The 18403-nt window shown below is 41.9% G+C and overlaps 1 protein-coding gene and 1 non-coding gene across 3 annotated transcripts in view; both read right to left on the bottom strand.

Moving 5' to 3' along the window:
• The window catches only part of Zkscan5 (zinc finger with KRAB and SCAN domains 5), a 74604-nt gene extending 68456 nt beyond the window's left edge, over positions 1 to 6148 (bottom strand). Inside the window, exons 1-3 of one of the 2 annotated variants that reach the window (XM_023713386.1) lie at positions 6005 to 6148; positions 5348 to 5507; positions 2260 to 2345 (exon numbers count right to left, since the gene is read on the bottom strand). In XM_023713386.1, coding sequence (XP_023569154.1) covers positions 2260 to 2345; positions 5348 to 5381 — 120 coding nt within the window. In that variant the 5' untranslated portion in view covers positions 5382 to 5507; positions 6005 to 6148. Of the gene's footprint in view, positions 1 to 2259; positions 2346 to 5347; positions 5508 to 5598; positions 5721 to 6004 lie in introns of those variants that run through there. The other variant, XM_023713387.1, reaches the window with a different exon arrangement.
• Positions 6149 to 14398: 8250 nt separating this feature from the next.
• Positions 14399 to 14470, bottom strand: Trnaw-cca. Its single transcript has one exon. It is a non-coding gene; the product is annotated as a tRNA-Trp (tRNA).
• Positions 14471 to 18403: the final 3933 nt, after the last annotated feature.

Genomic DNA, 18403 nt, shown 5'->3' with positions numbered 1-18403 from the left:
AAAAAAAAAAAAAGAAAGAAAGAAAGAATATGTAGTGGGAAAATCAGTCAACAGACTAGAATGGATAGAGGTATAGGATTTAGATCCAGACACACCTGGGCTCAAAACAGAGATCAAACATTTGAAGGTTCTGAGAAAGCTGCCACAAACCTCAGTTTCCATCCTTCGTTCTCGCCCTACTCTTACTTATCTATAAACTACCTATTTCTCCTAGCTTTAGCATAAAACCACCTGGGTCCAGTGGCACAGGCCTGGAATCCCAGCACTCACACACGTGAGGCAGGAGGACTACCAAGAGTTCAAGGTCAGTCTGGGCTCCATAGTGAGTTTGAGGCCAGTCTGAACTGTACAATGAGACACTGCCTCAATCCATCAGTCAAACAATTAATCAACAAAAAAGCCAGAACATATCTGTAATCCCAGCACTTTGGGAAGCTGAGGCAAGAGGAGCACAGGTTCAAGCTCAGCCTGGGTAACTTAGTAATTTAGCAAGATCCTGTCTCAAAACAAAAAAATAAAAGGTTTAGAGACATGGCTCACTGTGAAGTTCTGGATTTAGTTCCCTGTAATGAAAGCAAATGCTAGAGGTGTATCTCAGTGATAAAGTCCTGGTTTTGATTCCCAGCACCAACAAAAAAACAAAAACAAAAACAAAACCACAACACAATAGGAGGCTGAGGCAGAAGGACTGCTGCAACTGGAATCCAGCCTGGGCTACAAAGTGAGTTCAGGTCAGCCTGAACTAATTAGTGAAACCTTGTCCGTCCCCAAAAGATTAAAACCTTCATTGGGCTAGTCTTACTATTCCCTCCAGCTATTACCCTCCTGCTTTCTTGGGCCGGGGAGATGGCTCAGTAGAATAAGCACTTCCCTGGCAAGTGTAAGGGCCTGAGTTCAATCCCTGGTTCTGCCAAAAAATAAAATAAAATAAAATAAAATAAAATAAAATAAAATAAATTAAACATAATCAATTGCTCTAAGGTAAGATTTATAGTTTACATTATAATAATAGTTATATCAGAATACTATATTAATCATAATTAACTGCAGAATATTTTGTGGATGCCAGGCATAGGGGCAAACATCTGTAATCCCTGCACTCCAGAAGCTGAGGAGGACTGCTGCAAATTGGAGGCCTTCCTGGGCTACACAATGAGTTCAAAGCCACCCTCAACTACCTAGCAAGCTTTGTCTGGAAAAAAAAAAAAAAAAAAAAAGCCTTTAAATAAAAGAACTGTGTAATGAGAACCAAAAGGGGGGAAAAAAATAAAATAAAAAAATACACACACACACACACACACACACATGCACATTCTCCAAAATAGTTGTACATCATTTATATCTCCAATTTCTCTCTCTCCTTTTTTTTTTTTGAACCCATTCCCATCTTACCACTCCTCGGAATTGCAATTGGCAGTCACCAAAGATCTTCCAATCTTACACTCCACTGCTCAATTCCTAGACCTTCCTATTCTTGACTCAGCAGTATTTTTCTCCCAGTAATGAAAGCTAAATTTAGGGACTTTGCATTGAACAATAGCCTAGTTCTTTTTTTTCTTTTTTAAATAGGTTCTTGCTAAGTTACTAAATTGCCCAGGTTAGGCAACTTAGGATCACAAATTTGTGACTCTTGCCTCAGTCTCCCAGACTGCTGGGAATTACAAGTACACACCACTATGCCTGGCTACCAGCAGCGTAACAAAGGTGATTCGGCACTCCCTCCATGTAACCCTTTCTTCAGCTGGCTGCTTGGATGCCACACTGGCTTTCTCTCCACCTCACGTCACTGATCAAATCTACTGTCTCCTCTATGTCCTAGACCATTAATTGTTGGAGTTATAACACCAATGAGATCTCATCTCTTTTCTTCCTCATCATTATCCTAGGGATCACAGTTTCAGAGTTTCAAATACCGTTTGTGTAAATTACTTCCTAATACAAACCTCCATCCTTCACCCTCCTCAGAGCCTTGAGTTTTTAAGGAAAAACTACTTTGATTTAGTTCTTGGATTTCCTTGGATCTCAGAATAAGGGAAAAGAAAGGAACAAGGATGTGCTTTGCCAAAAGAAGATATCAGAAGGGGAGCTGGGCATGGCAGCACATGACTATAATCCTGGCTCTCAAGAGGCTGAAGCAAGAGGATCATTGGACAAAGCCAGCCTGAATTGCATAGTAAGACCCTGTCCCCCAAACACACACACACACACACACACACACACACACACACAGAGATTTTAGAAGAGGGAAATCAAACTCACATGGAAATCAACAGGAAGGAGCTCAACAGTAGGTTCCACTTCTTCTGTGCTCTCTTTTGTAGGTAAATAAGCATCAGTAGCCATGACTAAAAGGAAAGAAAATAAGCCATGAGGGAAGTAAACTCCACCTTTCCACTTCTGAATTCATTATAGGATAAAACACAACAAAGGGCAGTTGAATAACATATATAAAACCTACTCTATTTGACTCAAAAAACTCAGGTGGAGATATTACAAGGTAACAAAGCAAAAGCATTTTGATCAAATAAGTAAAATTTTTAAAAAGGGGGGGATATAACTGTGCTCCTTGGGTTCAAACCCTAATATTGAAAAAAAATTGTTTTTAAGTTAAGCTCACAGGATTCCTCAAAAAATCAGGACTAGAGTTACACTCCACCCAGCTAGTCCTCTTCTTGGTATCTTCCTAAAATAATTAAAACCATCATACCACAGCAATATATCTACATCCATGTTTATAATGGCACAGTTTGTAATAGCTAAATCTTTGAACTAGCCCAAAATGCCCATTAAGTGGTAAATGGATAAAGATATGGTTTCTGTTTTATCTTTCATTTATCTGACAGGGTCTCACTTTGTAATTCAGGCTGATCTTAAACTCATTATGTAGCTCAAGCTAGTCTCAAATTCATGGAGATCCTCCTGCCTCAGCCTCCTGAGTAAAGGGACTACAGGTGTGTGCCACATCCGGCTAAAATGTGGTTTTTTGGGTTTGTTTGTTTTTTTTTAATGCAGTAAAATACTACTCTGCTACAAAGAACAAGCTTGAGACATTTTAGCTAAATGGATATACTCTGAGACCATTCCCTTAAGTGAAATAAATCAGACAAACTGCATTGTTTTTGCTGGTACGAGAAATCAAAACTGTAAATAAGGACCAAAATGTATAATCCATATTGTGAAATTGGAAGAAAAGATCAAATGGAAAGGGAAACTAGGAAGGCATTTTGGGAGAGAAAGGAAGAGAAAAGAAAAAAAATTGTAGGGCTGGTGAGATGGCTCAGTGGTCTAAAGCACCTACTTAGAACAAGCTTAGCAAAGCACAGGGACCAAGGTTCAATCCCTCAGCACCACATGCCAGCCAGCCCCGCCCCCTGGTGGGCTGAACTGCCCCCCCCACAAATAAAATTAAAAAGAAGAAGAAAAAAATTGTAGAAAGAAAGAAAAAATGGAAAGAAAGTTCTTATAGACAAGGACAGGAAGAGGGGTTGAAGGGAGGATAGGGAAATGGGAAAAAAAGAATCAAGATATATCTGATAGGTTCCAGCCTGGGTGTAAATTGCTGAATTATTATGGTGGTTGCCTAACAAGGCTGAGGCCCAAAACAACAGTTTATCTTCTCAGTGAATACTTCCTCCTTCGTCTCCACTGTAGCCCTGACTACAAACTCCTTTTACCTTTACCATGCACACAAGGGACCCCCCAATGAGCTCCTTATATGGGACTGAGCCTGCCCTTCAAACTCTGCCCCTAACAAAAGTCTATATAACCCCAACTCCCCTTTCTCAGGTCAGAGGGTCCCTGCCATCTTCCTGTGATTCTCTCTGTGTCCTCAATAAAGGTCTTTCTCTTTTGTCTCTTTGTTGTGCCAAAGGAAAAAAAAACTAACATTATGATGTACAGCTACAAACTCCTTATGATAAATGTGATCATGGAGCTGGGGAGATGGCTCAGTAGAATAAGCGCTTCCCTGGCAAGTGCAAAGGCCTGAGTTCGACCGCCAGTTCTGCCAAAAAAAAAAAAAAGTGATCATTATGTATACCTAAAATGTACCAATCATCTTAATTTTTTTTTTTTTTAATGTATTTGGTACAGGGCCTCATTATGCAGTTCAGGCTCATAGTGATCCTGCTTTCAGCTTTTCCAGTGCTGGGATTACAGGTGTGTGTGCCAGCATGCCCAATCTCAGTGGCCACCTCCGTATGTCCAGGGGCAGGGCCAGCACAGCATGGGGTGACGGGGATTGAACCCTGGTCCCTGCACTTGCCTAAGCAGGCGCTTAGTCCGCTGAGCTATCTCGCCCACCCCAATAACCTTAATTAATTAAAAAAACCAAGTTCACAGATCTAAAACACATGAACCTTTGCACTAGCCTATTTGGAGTAGAAAAGTGTTACCTGCATTTTCCATAAAAACAAACACAATGTAATAATTTACCTTAACAGTTTTGCAGAATAAGTGTACAAGCACAGCATTATGGAGAAAGGAATGTGGGACCAGAAACATGCTACAGGAGCCTGCTCATGATTTCTCAACATGGTACTGTCGATTGCAGGCTTTCTTCAGAGACCTGTCTGCTGCTTTTCTACTATTTGAGGAACCCCTGACATTTTCATTCTCATTGAAAGTATGAGAAGTGATTGAAAAAGTGTGTGTCTAAGTAAAAAAAAATGAGCCAGGGATATAGCTCAGAGGCAGAGCACCTGCCTAGCAAGTCTGAGGTCCTGAGTTTGATTCCCGGTACAATAAATAAAATAAATGTATTACAATAAAAGGAATATTACCATTAATCTCTCTCAAAATACCACTCGGCTTAAAACACACTTAACTCATCATTCTCACCACTTTCTATAGCAGTTTTGGAAGTCGTCTTTCACGAGCGTCTTTAATTGAATAGTGGTGGCTGCCTCAATGTCTTTAATCAGTTTAAAATGTTTACCTTTCAGGCTCATTTCTATCTTGTGGCAGAGCTAGAGGTCACAGGGTGCCAGATCTGGTGAAAAGGTAGATGAAGACACACCTCAACTATTTATGCACTTAACCTTCCATTAGATGGCATTTGGCATCAGCATTCACCATATTTTTTACTAAAGCTTGAAAGACATTCATAAGAGGACTTCCAGAACTGCTTCAGAAAGCAGCAAGAGCATGGTGGTGTTTGCCTGTTACCCCAAAACTCAGAAAGCTGAGGCTGGAAGATTTCCATGGGTTCAAGGCCATTGTGGGCTACACAGACTTCAGGGCCATCTTGAGCTGGTCAGATCCTGTAATACATTTTAATTTAAACATTCACCGTACATTTTGATCACCCCCTTTTCCCACTTTCAGCTCCCTATCTCCTTACTCTTACCTTCTCCCTCAACTTCGGTAGTCAAAAAATCCATGGCCAGCTTTTCTTCCTTATCCTGCTACTGCTGAGGTCCTCGGTGCTCACTGCTTCGGATGAGACGAGCACGGACAGGAACACATAACCTGCTGCTTTCGATAAACCATCCAATTCCGATGAGGATCTGGGGAGAGATTCTGAGGTCAGGTTTGTCTTTGTGCAAAACTGACTGCTGCTCCCTGGGCCATCTCCCTCTATTTCCACTACTAACAGACTTCTTTGATTTTAAATCTTAGCGTTTCGAAAGTAATTCTGCTTTGTTATAGAATTACAAGGGGCCTTTATTATAGCGACAGCTTGCGGCCCGGAGGCACGATTTGCGCAGCCTTCTCGTCGACCGCCCTCTGCCCGCAGACGACTCCCAGAATCCTCCTCGCAGCCTCGGTTCCCCAGAGATCCTAGCGGCTGCTCTCGGGCCGCGCGCCGCCAAGCCCTGGGGTGGGGCGGTGAAGGAGGGAGCCCCCACTCACCCACCCAGGTGCGGGCCCCTTGCTGGCACAACGAGGACCAGCCGCCGCCCATTCCAGTCCTCCGGGCCGGCCCTGAAAGCCGAGGGCGAAAGCTGCGGCCGCGGCAGGAGCGTTAGGGCCGCGCTTGGATGGGGAGGGGATCTCTTCTTACCCCTGGACTCCGGCGGGCCTGGGCTCCGTCTGATCCTCCGTCCGCGGATCCCGGAGGCTGCGCCCTGCGGCGGGCGGGAGCAGCTGCCTAGGCCGCCGGTTAGTGCTGTCAAGCGCGGGGAGGAGCCACGGGCGCCGAGGGAAGTCGCATCTGCGCACTGGGAGGCAACCGAAGCAGGTCGAGGGTCCCGGCGAAAGAACTCCAGTTCCCAGAGGGCTCAGGGACGTCGGTGCCATCTTCTAGGGGCTGTCTCCAGTATAAGGAGAGGACTAGGGAATTTAAGAGTCCATTTAACGACGAGATGAAACCCCACCCAAAAGATATAAGCTGTCAATTAAGCTCTTCGAGTGATGTTTTGGGGATTGAAACCAGGGTCTTCATTCATGTATTCATTCATTAATGCATTCATGCATGCATGTTTTTTGAGACAGGATTTTGCCATGTAGTTCAGGCTGGCCCTGAACTCACAATGTAACCTAGGCAGGCCTCGAATTCTCACAGACCCTCCTGCTTCAGCCTCCCGACTGTTGGGATTACAGGCGTTTCCACTACACCTGGCTATTATTTTTATGTTGAGATACGGTCGACTAAGTCACTAAACTGCCCGGGCTCACCTTGAGTTTATGATTTTCCTGCCTCAGCACTCCGGAGTGCTGGGGATTAGAGGCATGTGTCACGACTCCTGTATGATTATTAACTAGAGGGTAAAGGGAGACTTGTAGAAGAAATCCAGTCTTTTCTCCATCCTTTCTAATGTAAAGCCCAAGTCTATTAAACTGTGCCAGGGCTGATTTTGTTGATAGTATTCTGGCTGTTAAATAGAAAGCTCATCAATGGATTGATAACCCATTGTCCCAATTGAAGAGATATGAAAGAAACATGACTAGGAATAAGTTCATAAGGAACTATTAGATGTAAGAAAGTAGCAACTGGGGAGCTTGGCTTTGAAGTAGGAGTGTATCTAGACCAGGACCTAAGGAACCTTAGTACTGGTAGGGTTACTCTTGGTGCGCCAAAGAAGTTAATATCAATCTGTAAAGAAATATTTTCCTTAGTGTCAGATACATTTGAACTATTAGCTTCAGTTATTTTCAGAAATGGGTTGAGACTAGTTGTTTCACAGATAGTCTTCAAGTTCCTGTAGTCACTTGAATAATCTTTTCTTGCCTAATCTTGCTTTCTTCAGTTCATGCTCTTCAAAGAAGCCAAGGCAATCATTTAAAAAGTAAGCCAGAGGTAGAAGATTCAGTGGTTGTCTTAGTTACTCTTCTCCTTGCTGAGACAAAATAGCTGACACTCAAAGGTAAAGAGGAAAAGGTTTATTTGGCTCAGAATGTGTACAGGTTTCAGTCCATAATTGACTGGGTGCAAGGCAGGGTGGCACATGGCCAAGGGGCAACAGTTCATGGTAGTACAAGACATCAAAAGTAAGGAGAAAGAGAGATAGACAAACCTCTTCCTATCCATTACATTGTAAGTAGGGTAACACACCCTTAATCCCATCATTGGACCATGAAGCTATCACAAACTAGATTCAGCCACCTTGGAAAAGACCAACCCCATGACTACATAAGGCTTTGAGCGGAAATCCAAGACACATAAGAGTGGTAAAGTGGTTGTGTAGTGTGCAGGAGGGCTGGATTGAGCTCCAGCACAGTAAAAATAAATAATAAAAATTAAATCTGCCAGCCAGGCGCAATGGTACACACCTATAATCCCAGGCACTCAGGAGGCTGAGAGGATCAGCCTGAGCGATGTAGTAAACCTTGCCTCAGAATAAAAAAGGCTGGGAATCTAGCTTAGTTGTAGGGTGCACTGCTGGATTCAATCCCCAGTAGCATCAATCAATCAATCAATCAATCAGTTGATAGCACTTTTCTCAGGACCTTTCAGTATCTTACTTAAAGCTTTTAAGACTCCACATTGTGGCTGAGTATGGTGGCACATGCCTGTAATTCCAGGACTCTGGAAACTGAGGCAGGAGTTGCAAGTTCAAGACCAGCCTGGACTATGAAGTGAGCTCAAGGGCAGCCTGAGCTGCATAGCGAGATTCCGTCTCAAAAAGAAAAAACAAAACACCCTGTGCTACCTGGATTTGCCAACTCTGAATTATTTGTTGCTGTCACTTAGCCTCTGCACTCAGATAATATGGGCTTACTAGTATTCATAATGTCTCATGCATACCAAACTTCGTTGTCCCATAATATATATATATTCCCTCAACATTTACTAGTCATCCTTGAGATTTTAGTTCAAATGTTTCTTTTTCAGCCTGATCACCCTCCTACTAACTTAATTATTTCACAAAGCCCTGTAGTTTCTGTAGAATTGCCACAAGTAATTATATGTTTGCTGTTATTTATATCTTCCCCACTTGACTAAGTTTCATAGGGTTAACAACTATTTTCATTTTATGCATCATTAGGCCAAGTGCTGAGTCCATAAACTGACAAAATTAAGAAATTGAGCAATGAGAAAACACCATTCCATAATTATTATTTCCAAATTTGGCTACATGTGGCATTATTTGGTGTTTTTTTTTTAAACATATCTATGGTTATTTCCTTTTACTCTTGGTTATCTCCTCTTCTTATTCCATTTATCAACCATTCCACACATAACTCTGAAGCTATCCCATCATCACACCATTCTTAGTCTATGAATTCACAAAAAAAAAATTAATTCTGAAGGCATAGAGAATCTAAAATGATCTGGGAAGTGAGAGGAAGCCAAACTATTTTCAGGTTGCCTCTGTAGGTGTGATTTAACAAGGCACAATAGTAGATTCCAGTATTGTAAAAAAAAAAAATCTTTGGTGATTCCTCTTTTGGAAGGATCCTACTATCCCTGCCTAGTTGAGAAGGGCACATCATCTTTTCATATTCTTATCCCCTCAAATGTATAACTTTGCTGTGATGTGTGTTTTGCCAAGGTATGATTCCTGTGAATCTAAGTAAATTGCTATTATGACCAATGTGAATTTTTCTCTGAGGATTGTTGCTGGGAGTTGAACCCAGGGCCTTGAGCCTAGAACTAGATTGAGCCTAGATTTCTCTCATAACATAAGCTGTCACTGGGCCAACCCGCTGGTTGATAGTCACCCTTGACATCCATCTGACTGACAGGCATGTTGACAAGTATGCACCAATATGCAAATGAGATTGTTGGTGTCTGGAACTTTTGCCTCCAAAACTGACATTTGAAAGCTAAGTTGATTGGCCACAGTGGCACATGCCAGTAATTCCAGCACTTGGGAGGCAGAGATAGGAGGATATTCGTGAGCTTGAGGGCAGCCTGAACTACATAAAGAGACCCTGTCTCACAAATAAAAATAAAAGTGGCTCAGGGTTGGTGGCACACACTTGTAATCCCAGCATTTGGGAGGCTGAGGTAGGCGGATCACTCTGAGTTCAAGGACAGCCAGGGCTACAAAGTGAGATCAAGGCCAGCCTGAACTGCACAATGAAACCCTGTCTCAGAAAACACAATAGCTCAGCAAATTAAAGTGCCTGCTTAGGTAGATGCAGGGGCTGGGAGTTTGATACCTGGGCCTGACGTGCTGGCCTCATCCCTGGGGTGTGCTGAGATGGTGATTGAGACTGGGTGTGGTGGCACACACCTGTAATCCCAGCACTTGGGAGGCTGTAAACAGGATCACTAGGAGTCCAATCTATGCAGTGAGACCCTGTAGACCCTGTCCTAAATACAAAAAAAGAAAAAAGAAAAAAAAAAAAGGAAAACAAAAGAAAAGGAAAGGAAAATGAAGGAAAAAAAACTACAATAAAATACCTTGTGAGACAAATACCAGTTCCTGCACATTGTCATTTGAGGTACTTCCTCAGGACTCCTTTCTTTCCAAGTATTCACTCTGAAAAGGCAAGGAAGCTCTGCTTGAGGGAAAACTCCTCTGATTTAATCATCTTCAGCTTGGCAGCATTTCACCCTCATAAGACTGACAATTAAAGGACTGGTCTTTTTGGGGGGTTATAAAACTGTTCTTCCAGCTGGGGATGTAGCTCAGCAGTAGGCTACTTGCTTGACATGAACCAGTCTTGGGTTGGATGCCCAGCACTCCAAAAATAAAGTTGGTAAAATCGATTGTAGTGATGGCTGCACAATTCTATGAATGTACTAAAAATCACCAATTGTAAATTGATTTAAACTGAATTGGAGCCAGGAGATAGCTCAGTGGCATAAGTGCCTGCCTGGCAAGTGAAAGGTCCTGAGTTCAATCCCTAGTATATATTTAAAAAAAAAAAAAAAAGCAAAGTGAATTGTATTATTTTTGAATTATATCTGAATTGCTAAATTGCCCAGGCTAGGCTTGAACTTGGAATCCGCCTATCTTAGCCTCGCTAAGTGCTTGGATTATAGATATGTTTTCACAATTTTTTGTTGTTGTTGTTGATGTTTTGTTTTGTTTTCACTATTTTTCAGAAGAGTAGTTGCTAAGGTTTTTTTTTAAGAGTAAAATAGGTTTCATAAAATAAATGACAAAATACAGGAAATTATGACAAGAAAACTGAAAATTACCCATAATCAAACGTCTCAGAGAAAATCAAGAATATTCTGATGATCCATACTTTCTTGACATGTTTGTCTATATTCCCTCTTAAGTGAGGGAGTGGGCCTGGGGCTGTGGCTCTGCACACTTCATGTAAAGGGCTGGAAGAGAATTTCTCCCTCCTCATCTTTCTTCACCCTTTCATTTATGTGGTATCATTTGTCTCTTGTCAAAATCCCTTCTAATGTATTATGAAATTGTTGCCTCCCTGAGTCCAGGCCTGGTCTATTTCACTCTCTGAGCACTCCTAGAACACAGCTAGGTGCACCTTCTGAGTGTGTCTGCATGTTCTTATACTATCTGTGATCATGTAAATGTTTGTGAAATAAATTAAAGCAATTGCACTCCGAGTCTCTCTAATGTGGAGAAATCCTTCTTTGGGAGTGAAGCACATGTTCCTATGTCTTTTCAAAGAACATCTGTGGAGGAAGGGCAGGGCTCCAAGAAAGTTCCAGGTATTGGAAGGTTCATAAGGTATCAAGGGTCAGCACAAAGGAATACAAATGTGCAGAGGGAGTGAGACCACAGATCCCTCCAGCATCACAGCTGCCAGGATGCTTGCTTTTGTGTCCTGCAAGTGAAGAACTAAGACAGCTCCCCATGGAGCTCTCATGATGACAGAAAATAGATGTCAAGCCTTTCCTCCCCTCCCACTTTTCCTGTGTCCCTAGAAATTCTATTGGTGGTGGCAGCTGCTTAGGATGCTTTGTTATCAAATAGACTTGGTCCTTGTTTCCACCTCACCTGTATTTTGAGTAAATCTTTATCTTCTTGGCTGCTGAAACCTTAAGTCCTTGGGCACATGCATGGCTCCCAGGATAACAAACTCCCCTGGTGATTAAGTAGTTTCTGGATTGCAAAGGCAAATATGTCCTGAGCTCCAGAAGCCTGTTTTACTTCTACTTTATCTGCCTTTTCATTTTACTTTATACATCCCTTAAATGAAAGGACAAGAAACTCAGAGATTATTTCACAGGATGTGCAAGCAGTGATAATAAATATTGAACTACACTGCTGAAAATGATTAAATTAACATATATTAAATATACAAAAGAATCTCATGCTTTGTACAAAGGGAAGCACAGCCACTTGGAGATGGGATGGTCATGTGTTCAAGCTACTTTGGCACTGATGTGGGAGACATCCTGTACATTCCTTTATTTTTTATTTTATTTTTTAAAGAAAATACTGTAGGGATCCGTGGGTCTCTCAGTGTGATCCACTGTACCCCGGGGAGAAATGGCAGCAGGAATGAGGCAAAGATAGACAAGAAGACAAGAGCTGGGTCAGGTGGTGGCCCAACTGCCTGGCTGACAAAAGGACCTCCAGCACAACAGTAGTGGTGTTTGTTTATGTCTTTGTAAAGTTAATATCACATGACACAAGATTGCCTAGTGACTAGTGGCTGATGCTAACCAGGCAAAATGCTTTTCTCAGGACTGAGGTCCTTTGACTGCTTTAGGCACTGAGGCCTAGTTCTGCTCTCACACATGTGACCAATTTCAGGCTTTAGTAGCTCCTAACAGAATACAAAGCAGTAAGAAAAAAATTAGAAATGATACCGAATTTCACTAAACAAAATAACATGAATTTGACAGTATTTGTTGTATTGCATAATGTTGTTCTCAATTTAGTTGTTCACATTACCAGATATACACATGCAAAATTGGAAAAAGAAAGAAAATAAAGTTATAAGAAATCAAGAAGAGAGAAAAAGGAAAAAAAAAATGAAAAAAGAAGACCAAAAAACAAAACAAAAATTAATTGCTCCTTTGCGTAGATCAGCCAAAATCCACAGTACAGTGACCCAAGCCACCCTGTCCATTCTAAGGTTTGTTAAAAGCAATACCTACAGAGAATGAGCGTGGTGGCGTGTGCCTGTGATCCCAGCTCTTGGGAGGTTGTAAACAGGCAGATCACTAAGAGTCCAATCTAGTAGTGAGACCCTGAACACCCTGTAGACCTTTCCCTAAAATAAAAGAAAAAGCAATACCAGGGAAACACGCACGCCACCTTCAAAGACTATCGCCAGCACCTCAGCTAGACCAATACACATTGCTTAAGGCCAACTGAAGGATAAACAGAAGTCCTAGCCAGCTCTGTACAGAACAATACAAGTAAATATGGTCAGGCTCAGTCAAAATGGAGACAGCCGCTCTTCTTTCAAGGAGAGCTGCTCAGGTGGTCCTCCACAGTTCCCCCTTCTTTGTTTCGAAGAAGATGGAGCAGTGTCAGTTCTGGCCGTATAGCCTGTAGCTGTTGTTGGGTTGAGTAACCTCCATGACACACTTTAATGAGAAGGATTATAAACAAAAGAATGAGTTCAACAGTTCCAATATAAAACCAAAAGTGGGCCTTGAGATATGTAAATGGATTCATCTGTTCTATAGCATCAGCAAACTTATCCCAGTCTTTAATCTGGGCATCAAAGGTGGCTGTCTGCTGTGACATTAACAATACTTTTTTCTGAAGAGCATCTATATCCAAAGTAATATTTTGATGGATAGCTCCTGCATATATTTCTTGATTAATCCCCAAGGATGAAGACTTCTGTTATGTGGTAATGGGATGATACAAAAGCAAGTCATATTATAGTGACATTTTAAACCTAATAGTAATTGTAAACTTTCAATTTGATCTTCCATCCAAAAGGCGGAAGTTTATACCCCGCTAACGCCCAATGCTAGGGATTGAACTCAGGATACAAGCGTAGTTATGTAAGTGCTCTGCCACTAAGCTATATCCCTTGGCAGAAGCAGCTGTTCAAATCAAAGGGAGAGGAGGGACTGGCACAGAGGCCTCGCCATCCTAGAAAGTACCTAGCTAGCTCTATTTTTGTTAATGTGGGGTTTCCCTTGCTCTCAGTTCATGACAACAGCTGCTTCATACGTGAGACTTAATTGTTTCCTCTCCTGATTGATAGACACACAACTCATAAGGGAAATGGTGAAATTACTCCTGTAACTTTCCACTCTTAGAGATTTCAAGAGCTTCCTCCCAGACATCATACATTTTAAAATGAGTTTTACAGTATTTTCCCCTCAATTAGAATATTCAGATGCTCAAACCATGAAAGGTGTGTGTGTGTGTGTGTGTGTGTGTGTGTGTGTGTGTGTGTGTGTGACAGAGAGAGAGAGAGAGAAGAGAGAAGAAAGAGGAAAGAGGAGAGGAGAGAGGAGAGAGAGACAGGGGCCAGGGGAGAGACAGTCAGAAATTGACTACTTAAATCCATGTATTTGTGGTACTGAGGACCGAATCAAGCTTCACACTAAGCTACATCCCCAGCCCTTTATCAGTTTTGAGAGAGTCTCACTAAATTCCCAGGCAGGACTCAAATTTACAATTGATCTTTCTGTCACAGCCTCCCAGAGTGCTGGGATTATAGGCATGTGCCATAATGCCCACCTCCAATGAAACTATTTTCACATCATTAGCAAAGCCTCCTCCTGCTTCAAGAGCCCCCTTAAAGTCATCTAAATATCTTACCTAAAACTTAGTCTTGATATAAAGTGAGCAGAAAGATTTAAGTTTAGATCACTTGGATCTTCTTTTTTAACTTCCTTTTTTTTTTTCCCCAGAACCAGGGATTGAACTCAGGCCCTTGCACTTGCCAGTGAAGCACTTATTCTACTGTGCCATTTCCCCAGCCCTTCTTTTTTAACTTCCATTCATCCTTCACCTTTAGTTTGTCCATTGACAAATCATTCACAAAAATTCCTTTGGGTGGGGAGCAAAAGTATATCCAAGGCTGCCAGTTGGTGGCAAGACACATGTTTTGTTGGAGAATTTAAATATAATTTCTCGTGTATTAAAGAAAACATCTAGAATTCTGACCTCGACGTGATTTGAACACGCAACCTTCTGATCTGGAGTCAGATGCGCTACCGTTGCGCCACGAGGTCCCATAACATAATACATTTTGGTAGTTTAGAAGGACATCAATTTTAGCAGGTAAATGGACTGACCAGGGCTTGACTCTTGTTTTGTTTTCATGGTTTGGGATTGACTAGGGGTACTTTGTCCCGTTTGTAAAGCAGCCATTCAACATGAATACCTGAAGAAGTGAGCTGCAGAGGCAAGGGACTAGACGGATGCACACCATTGTAAATCAGGAAAATCCACCTTCCCAGGGCTAAGGAGACACTAAGAGCTAAATTTGGAAAAGAACTTGAAAATTTCCAAGTACAGCTCACCAGGAAAGCTAATGTGGGGTTGGCAGGGATCCCGGTTGTCTTCTCAGTCCTTCTGCACACAGAGTACCATAAGGACTTGCAGGCAGGTCACACCTACCAAGGAAGACTATTTTCTTTTTTTTCTCCAGACCAGGAACCTTTTATTAGTATCATTGAGAATTTAAAACTTCAGACAGTAACAATTCCAAGTGTTGATATATTTCAACCTTCCTTTACAGAAAAAAATATCTATATCTATATCTATATCTATATCTATATCTATATCTATATCTATATCTATATCTATATCTATATCTATATATCTCTTCCAAAAATTCTTCCAATCAACAAGTGTCCATCATGCTCAACGCTCTTTCCCAGAGAAGTCACTTTTCCAGTTAAACACATCGTTTTCCTCAATCTCCTGCCCTAAGTTTGCTTCACAATTCTTTCCAGGTCAAAATAATGGCCATAGATGGAGACAGAGTGAACAGAAGACAAACAGGGCCCAGGGTCTGCTTCAGTCAAGGTCCATCATCCATTTTCAGCACCAAGCAGCAAGGTCTTCATCAAGTAGAAGACTATTTTCTCATAATCACAGAGAGCACTTAAACCCAAGTGGTGGCACATGCATGATAATCCCAGCACTCCAGGAGGCTGACACAGGAATACTGAAAGTTTGAGCCCCATTGGGGCAATTTATCAAGACTGTCACAAAAATGTTTTAAAATTTAAAAATTCTGAGCTGGGGAGATGGCTCAGTGGAATAAGTGCTTCCCTGGTAAGGGCAAGGGCCTGAGTTCAATCCCCGGTTCTGCCAATAAATAAATATATAAATAAATAAAATTTTAAAGTTCTGAATAGGGCTGGAGATGTAGCTCAGTGTGAAGGCCTTGCATTCAATCCTCAGTACTTTTTTTTGTTTGTTTTTTGTTTTTAAACATTGTAGCACAAGTTAAGGGGCGTGCTAGCCATGTTACACTGCTACTTTCCACACATGTTATATATAGAAAATTAACAATAGTTATTATTGATAGGTCAGGATTCAAAGTTTCCCAGGCACCTTGCCCCAAACGCTCTTCCTCTTGGTTTCCCAGGCACCCTGCCCCCCAAATCTCTCCCCCTTGGCCTCACAAAGAGCCAAACTCAAAACTGCAGAGCAGGTCACCTGACTTTGACCTGGGCAAGCGACCATGGAACTCTCCTTTGTTAACACTGAAGGTCCCCCACAGACCAGGTAGCCTGCCACGATTAGCCCTCCCTCAGCTGTTCTAGCCAGTGATCACCCTCCCTAAAAGACCCTATAAAGTCTCCTGTCCCCCCTTTGATCCCTGCTGTCTTGGTCCGCTAGACACCCAGCCTGCTTGATGCCTCTAATAAATCTTCTACTTGTGCCAGAATGCCTGGCCTGGTCCATTGCGTGGATTTGTACCTAACAATTATATTGTATATTGTTATCTTCGAAGATTACAAAATACTGGCATGCAAAATTGATCAAGCAATATAAGCACAAACCATTTTTAATGAGCTAATAGAAATTAATAGTATAATTATCTTAGTTATCTTGTGTATATATATTTTTCTTCCCCCACCCTAGTTTTTCTTTCCTTTTGAGCAGCATCTTTCTCTTTCACCATATTTATTGTATATTTTGGATCTTACTTACTCTTTAAGTTTCTCACACTGGGAGACAATACAATGTTTACATATGTGAGTCAGATTTATTTCACTTATGAGTATGGCCTCTAGTTGTACCTCAAAAAGCTTAGAGTTTATCCTTCTTTATAGCTGAGTAATGGTTTGCTCTTTAATAGACCCATTTAGATACATTTTCATCAGTTTCCCACCTATGAGTGTGGCTCAGTGGTAGGACTGCCTAACATGCAGGAAGCCTTGGATTTGGCCCCTAGGGCCAAAACCCAAACTGAATAAAGCAATTATAAGACCTAAGACCTCCCAGCATGGTTACTTCCACAGTAACTCTTTTGTGAACATACATTTACAGTGCCCGTAATATATCTGCATACACAGCTGCTTGTTGTGAGAGATGCAAACAGTTCTGGCAAAATCTGCTCACCTATTCATTAAGTTAAGAAAACCAGGAGCCAGGGAGATGGCTCAGTAGAATAAGTGCTTTCCTGGCAAGTGCAAGGGCCTGAGTTCAATCCCCGGCTCCAAAAAAAAAAAAAAAAAAAAAAAAAAAAAAATCAATCATATTATTAAAAAATCTACTCTTTTATTATTTATTTATTTTGTCATACTAGGATTGAACATAGGGCCTTCCTACTGATTGATTAATTGACTGATTGATTGACTAACTAATAGCTTGCTTGCTTGCTTGCTTGCTTGAGTGATTGATATTTTCAGATAGGGTGTCTAAAAGTCATTGAGTCAATCTGAGTTTGAACTTGCCATCCTCCCACCTCTGTCTCCTGAGTGCTGGGATCACAGAAATGTGCCACTGAGCCCGGCTCCTCTGTCTGTGTGTACAATCACAGCTTGCTTGTCCTCGGCCCTTGGGTTTGCCTGGGAACCCAGTCTTCAAAGTGCCCCTCTCTGGCCTCTTCCTGCATCCACGTAGTGGGCTCAGGCCACCTGCCCCACTGCTGCAAGCTAGTATACAGCTGCTAGGCAGGAATCTCCCTCCCTGGGATCCCCTGGGTCAGCACCAGGAGGTGGCCATTGCCAGGACTCAGGCTGTGAGGTAGCCCTGCTCCCAGGTCTCCCCAGTGCCCTTCTCCTAACCCCGACTTCAGGAAGACCTGCTTGCTGCTTGCTGTTCTCCCCTTGGAGAGATGGAACCTTGAATCAGATCCCTGGATTGAGCTTAACACCACTAAGACCAAGCAGAGTAGTCCAGTGAAACTCCATTTTATAGGGGGAGCTGAGAGGTATCCACATCACATCCATTCCCTGCCCAGTGCTGGACATGTTGAATCTAGAAGATCCTTGTATGCTGGTAGCAGGCCCTAGTCTGGCTTCTGGGTGTCCAGCTGCCAAGGGTAGGCATCAATAGACTCTAGTGCATACCTGGGGTCTTCCTTGAGTTCAGTTACTCAGGGACACACCGCCCTAATTATACCCTTAGGCACTGTCATTCAGGATGCAAACACTTGTAATCCTACCACCCCAGAGCCCAGCCTAGGTGATTTAGGTGACTGAGGGAGACCCTGTCTCTAAAATACAAAAAATGAGCTACAGATGTAGCTAAATTGGAAGGCCTTTGGTTCAATCCCCCTAATGTTTAGGGAAAGGAAGTTAATGTTTAATTGCTTGATCAATTTTGCATGCCTATATCTGGTAATCTAAGAAACAAATTTGCTGATAACAATATGTAATGCAGCAACCATTGTTGATTTTCTGTTCTTGTTTTGAAATTCTTTTGTAAAAAATTTTCTTAAATATTTATTTGGTACAGGGTCTCACTACAAAGTTCGGAGTCATAGTGATGCTCTTGTCTCAGCCTCCACGGCAACTGGGATTACAGGCATGTGCCACCACGCCTGGTTTCCTTGTTTTGAAATTCTGTACCATTTTTATTGTTCTATGTTGTTTTGTTTTTGTCTTTGCTCTTGTTAATTGTTTTCTTTTTTCTCTCTTTAAAATAAAAATAAATAAATGTTAAAAGTAGCAAATAAAAATGTATGAAAATGATACATATAA

This window comes from Octodon degus, unplaced genomic scaffold (assembly GCF_000260255.1).
Source record: "Octodon degus isolate 3935 unplaced genomic scaffold, OctDeg1.0 scaffold00031, whole genome shotgun sequence".
Classification (NCBI taxonomy): domain Eukaryota; kingdom Metazoa; phylum Chordata; class Mammalia; order Rodentia; family Octodontidae; genus Octodon; species Octodon degus.
This window is presented reverse-complemented; position numbering and strand designations above follow the sequence as displayed.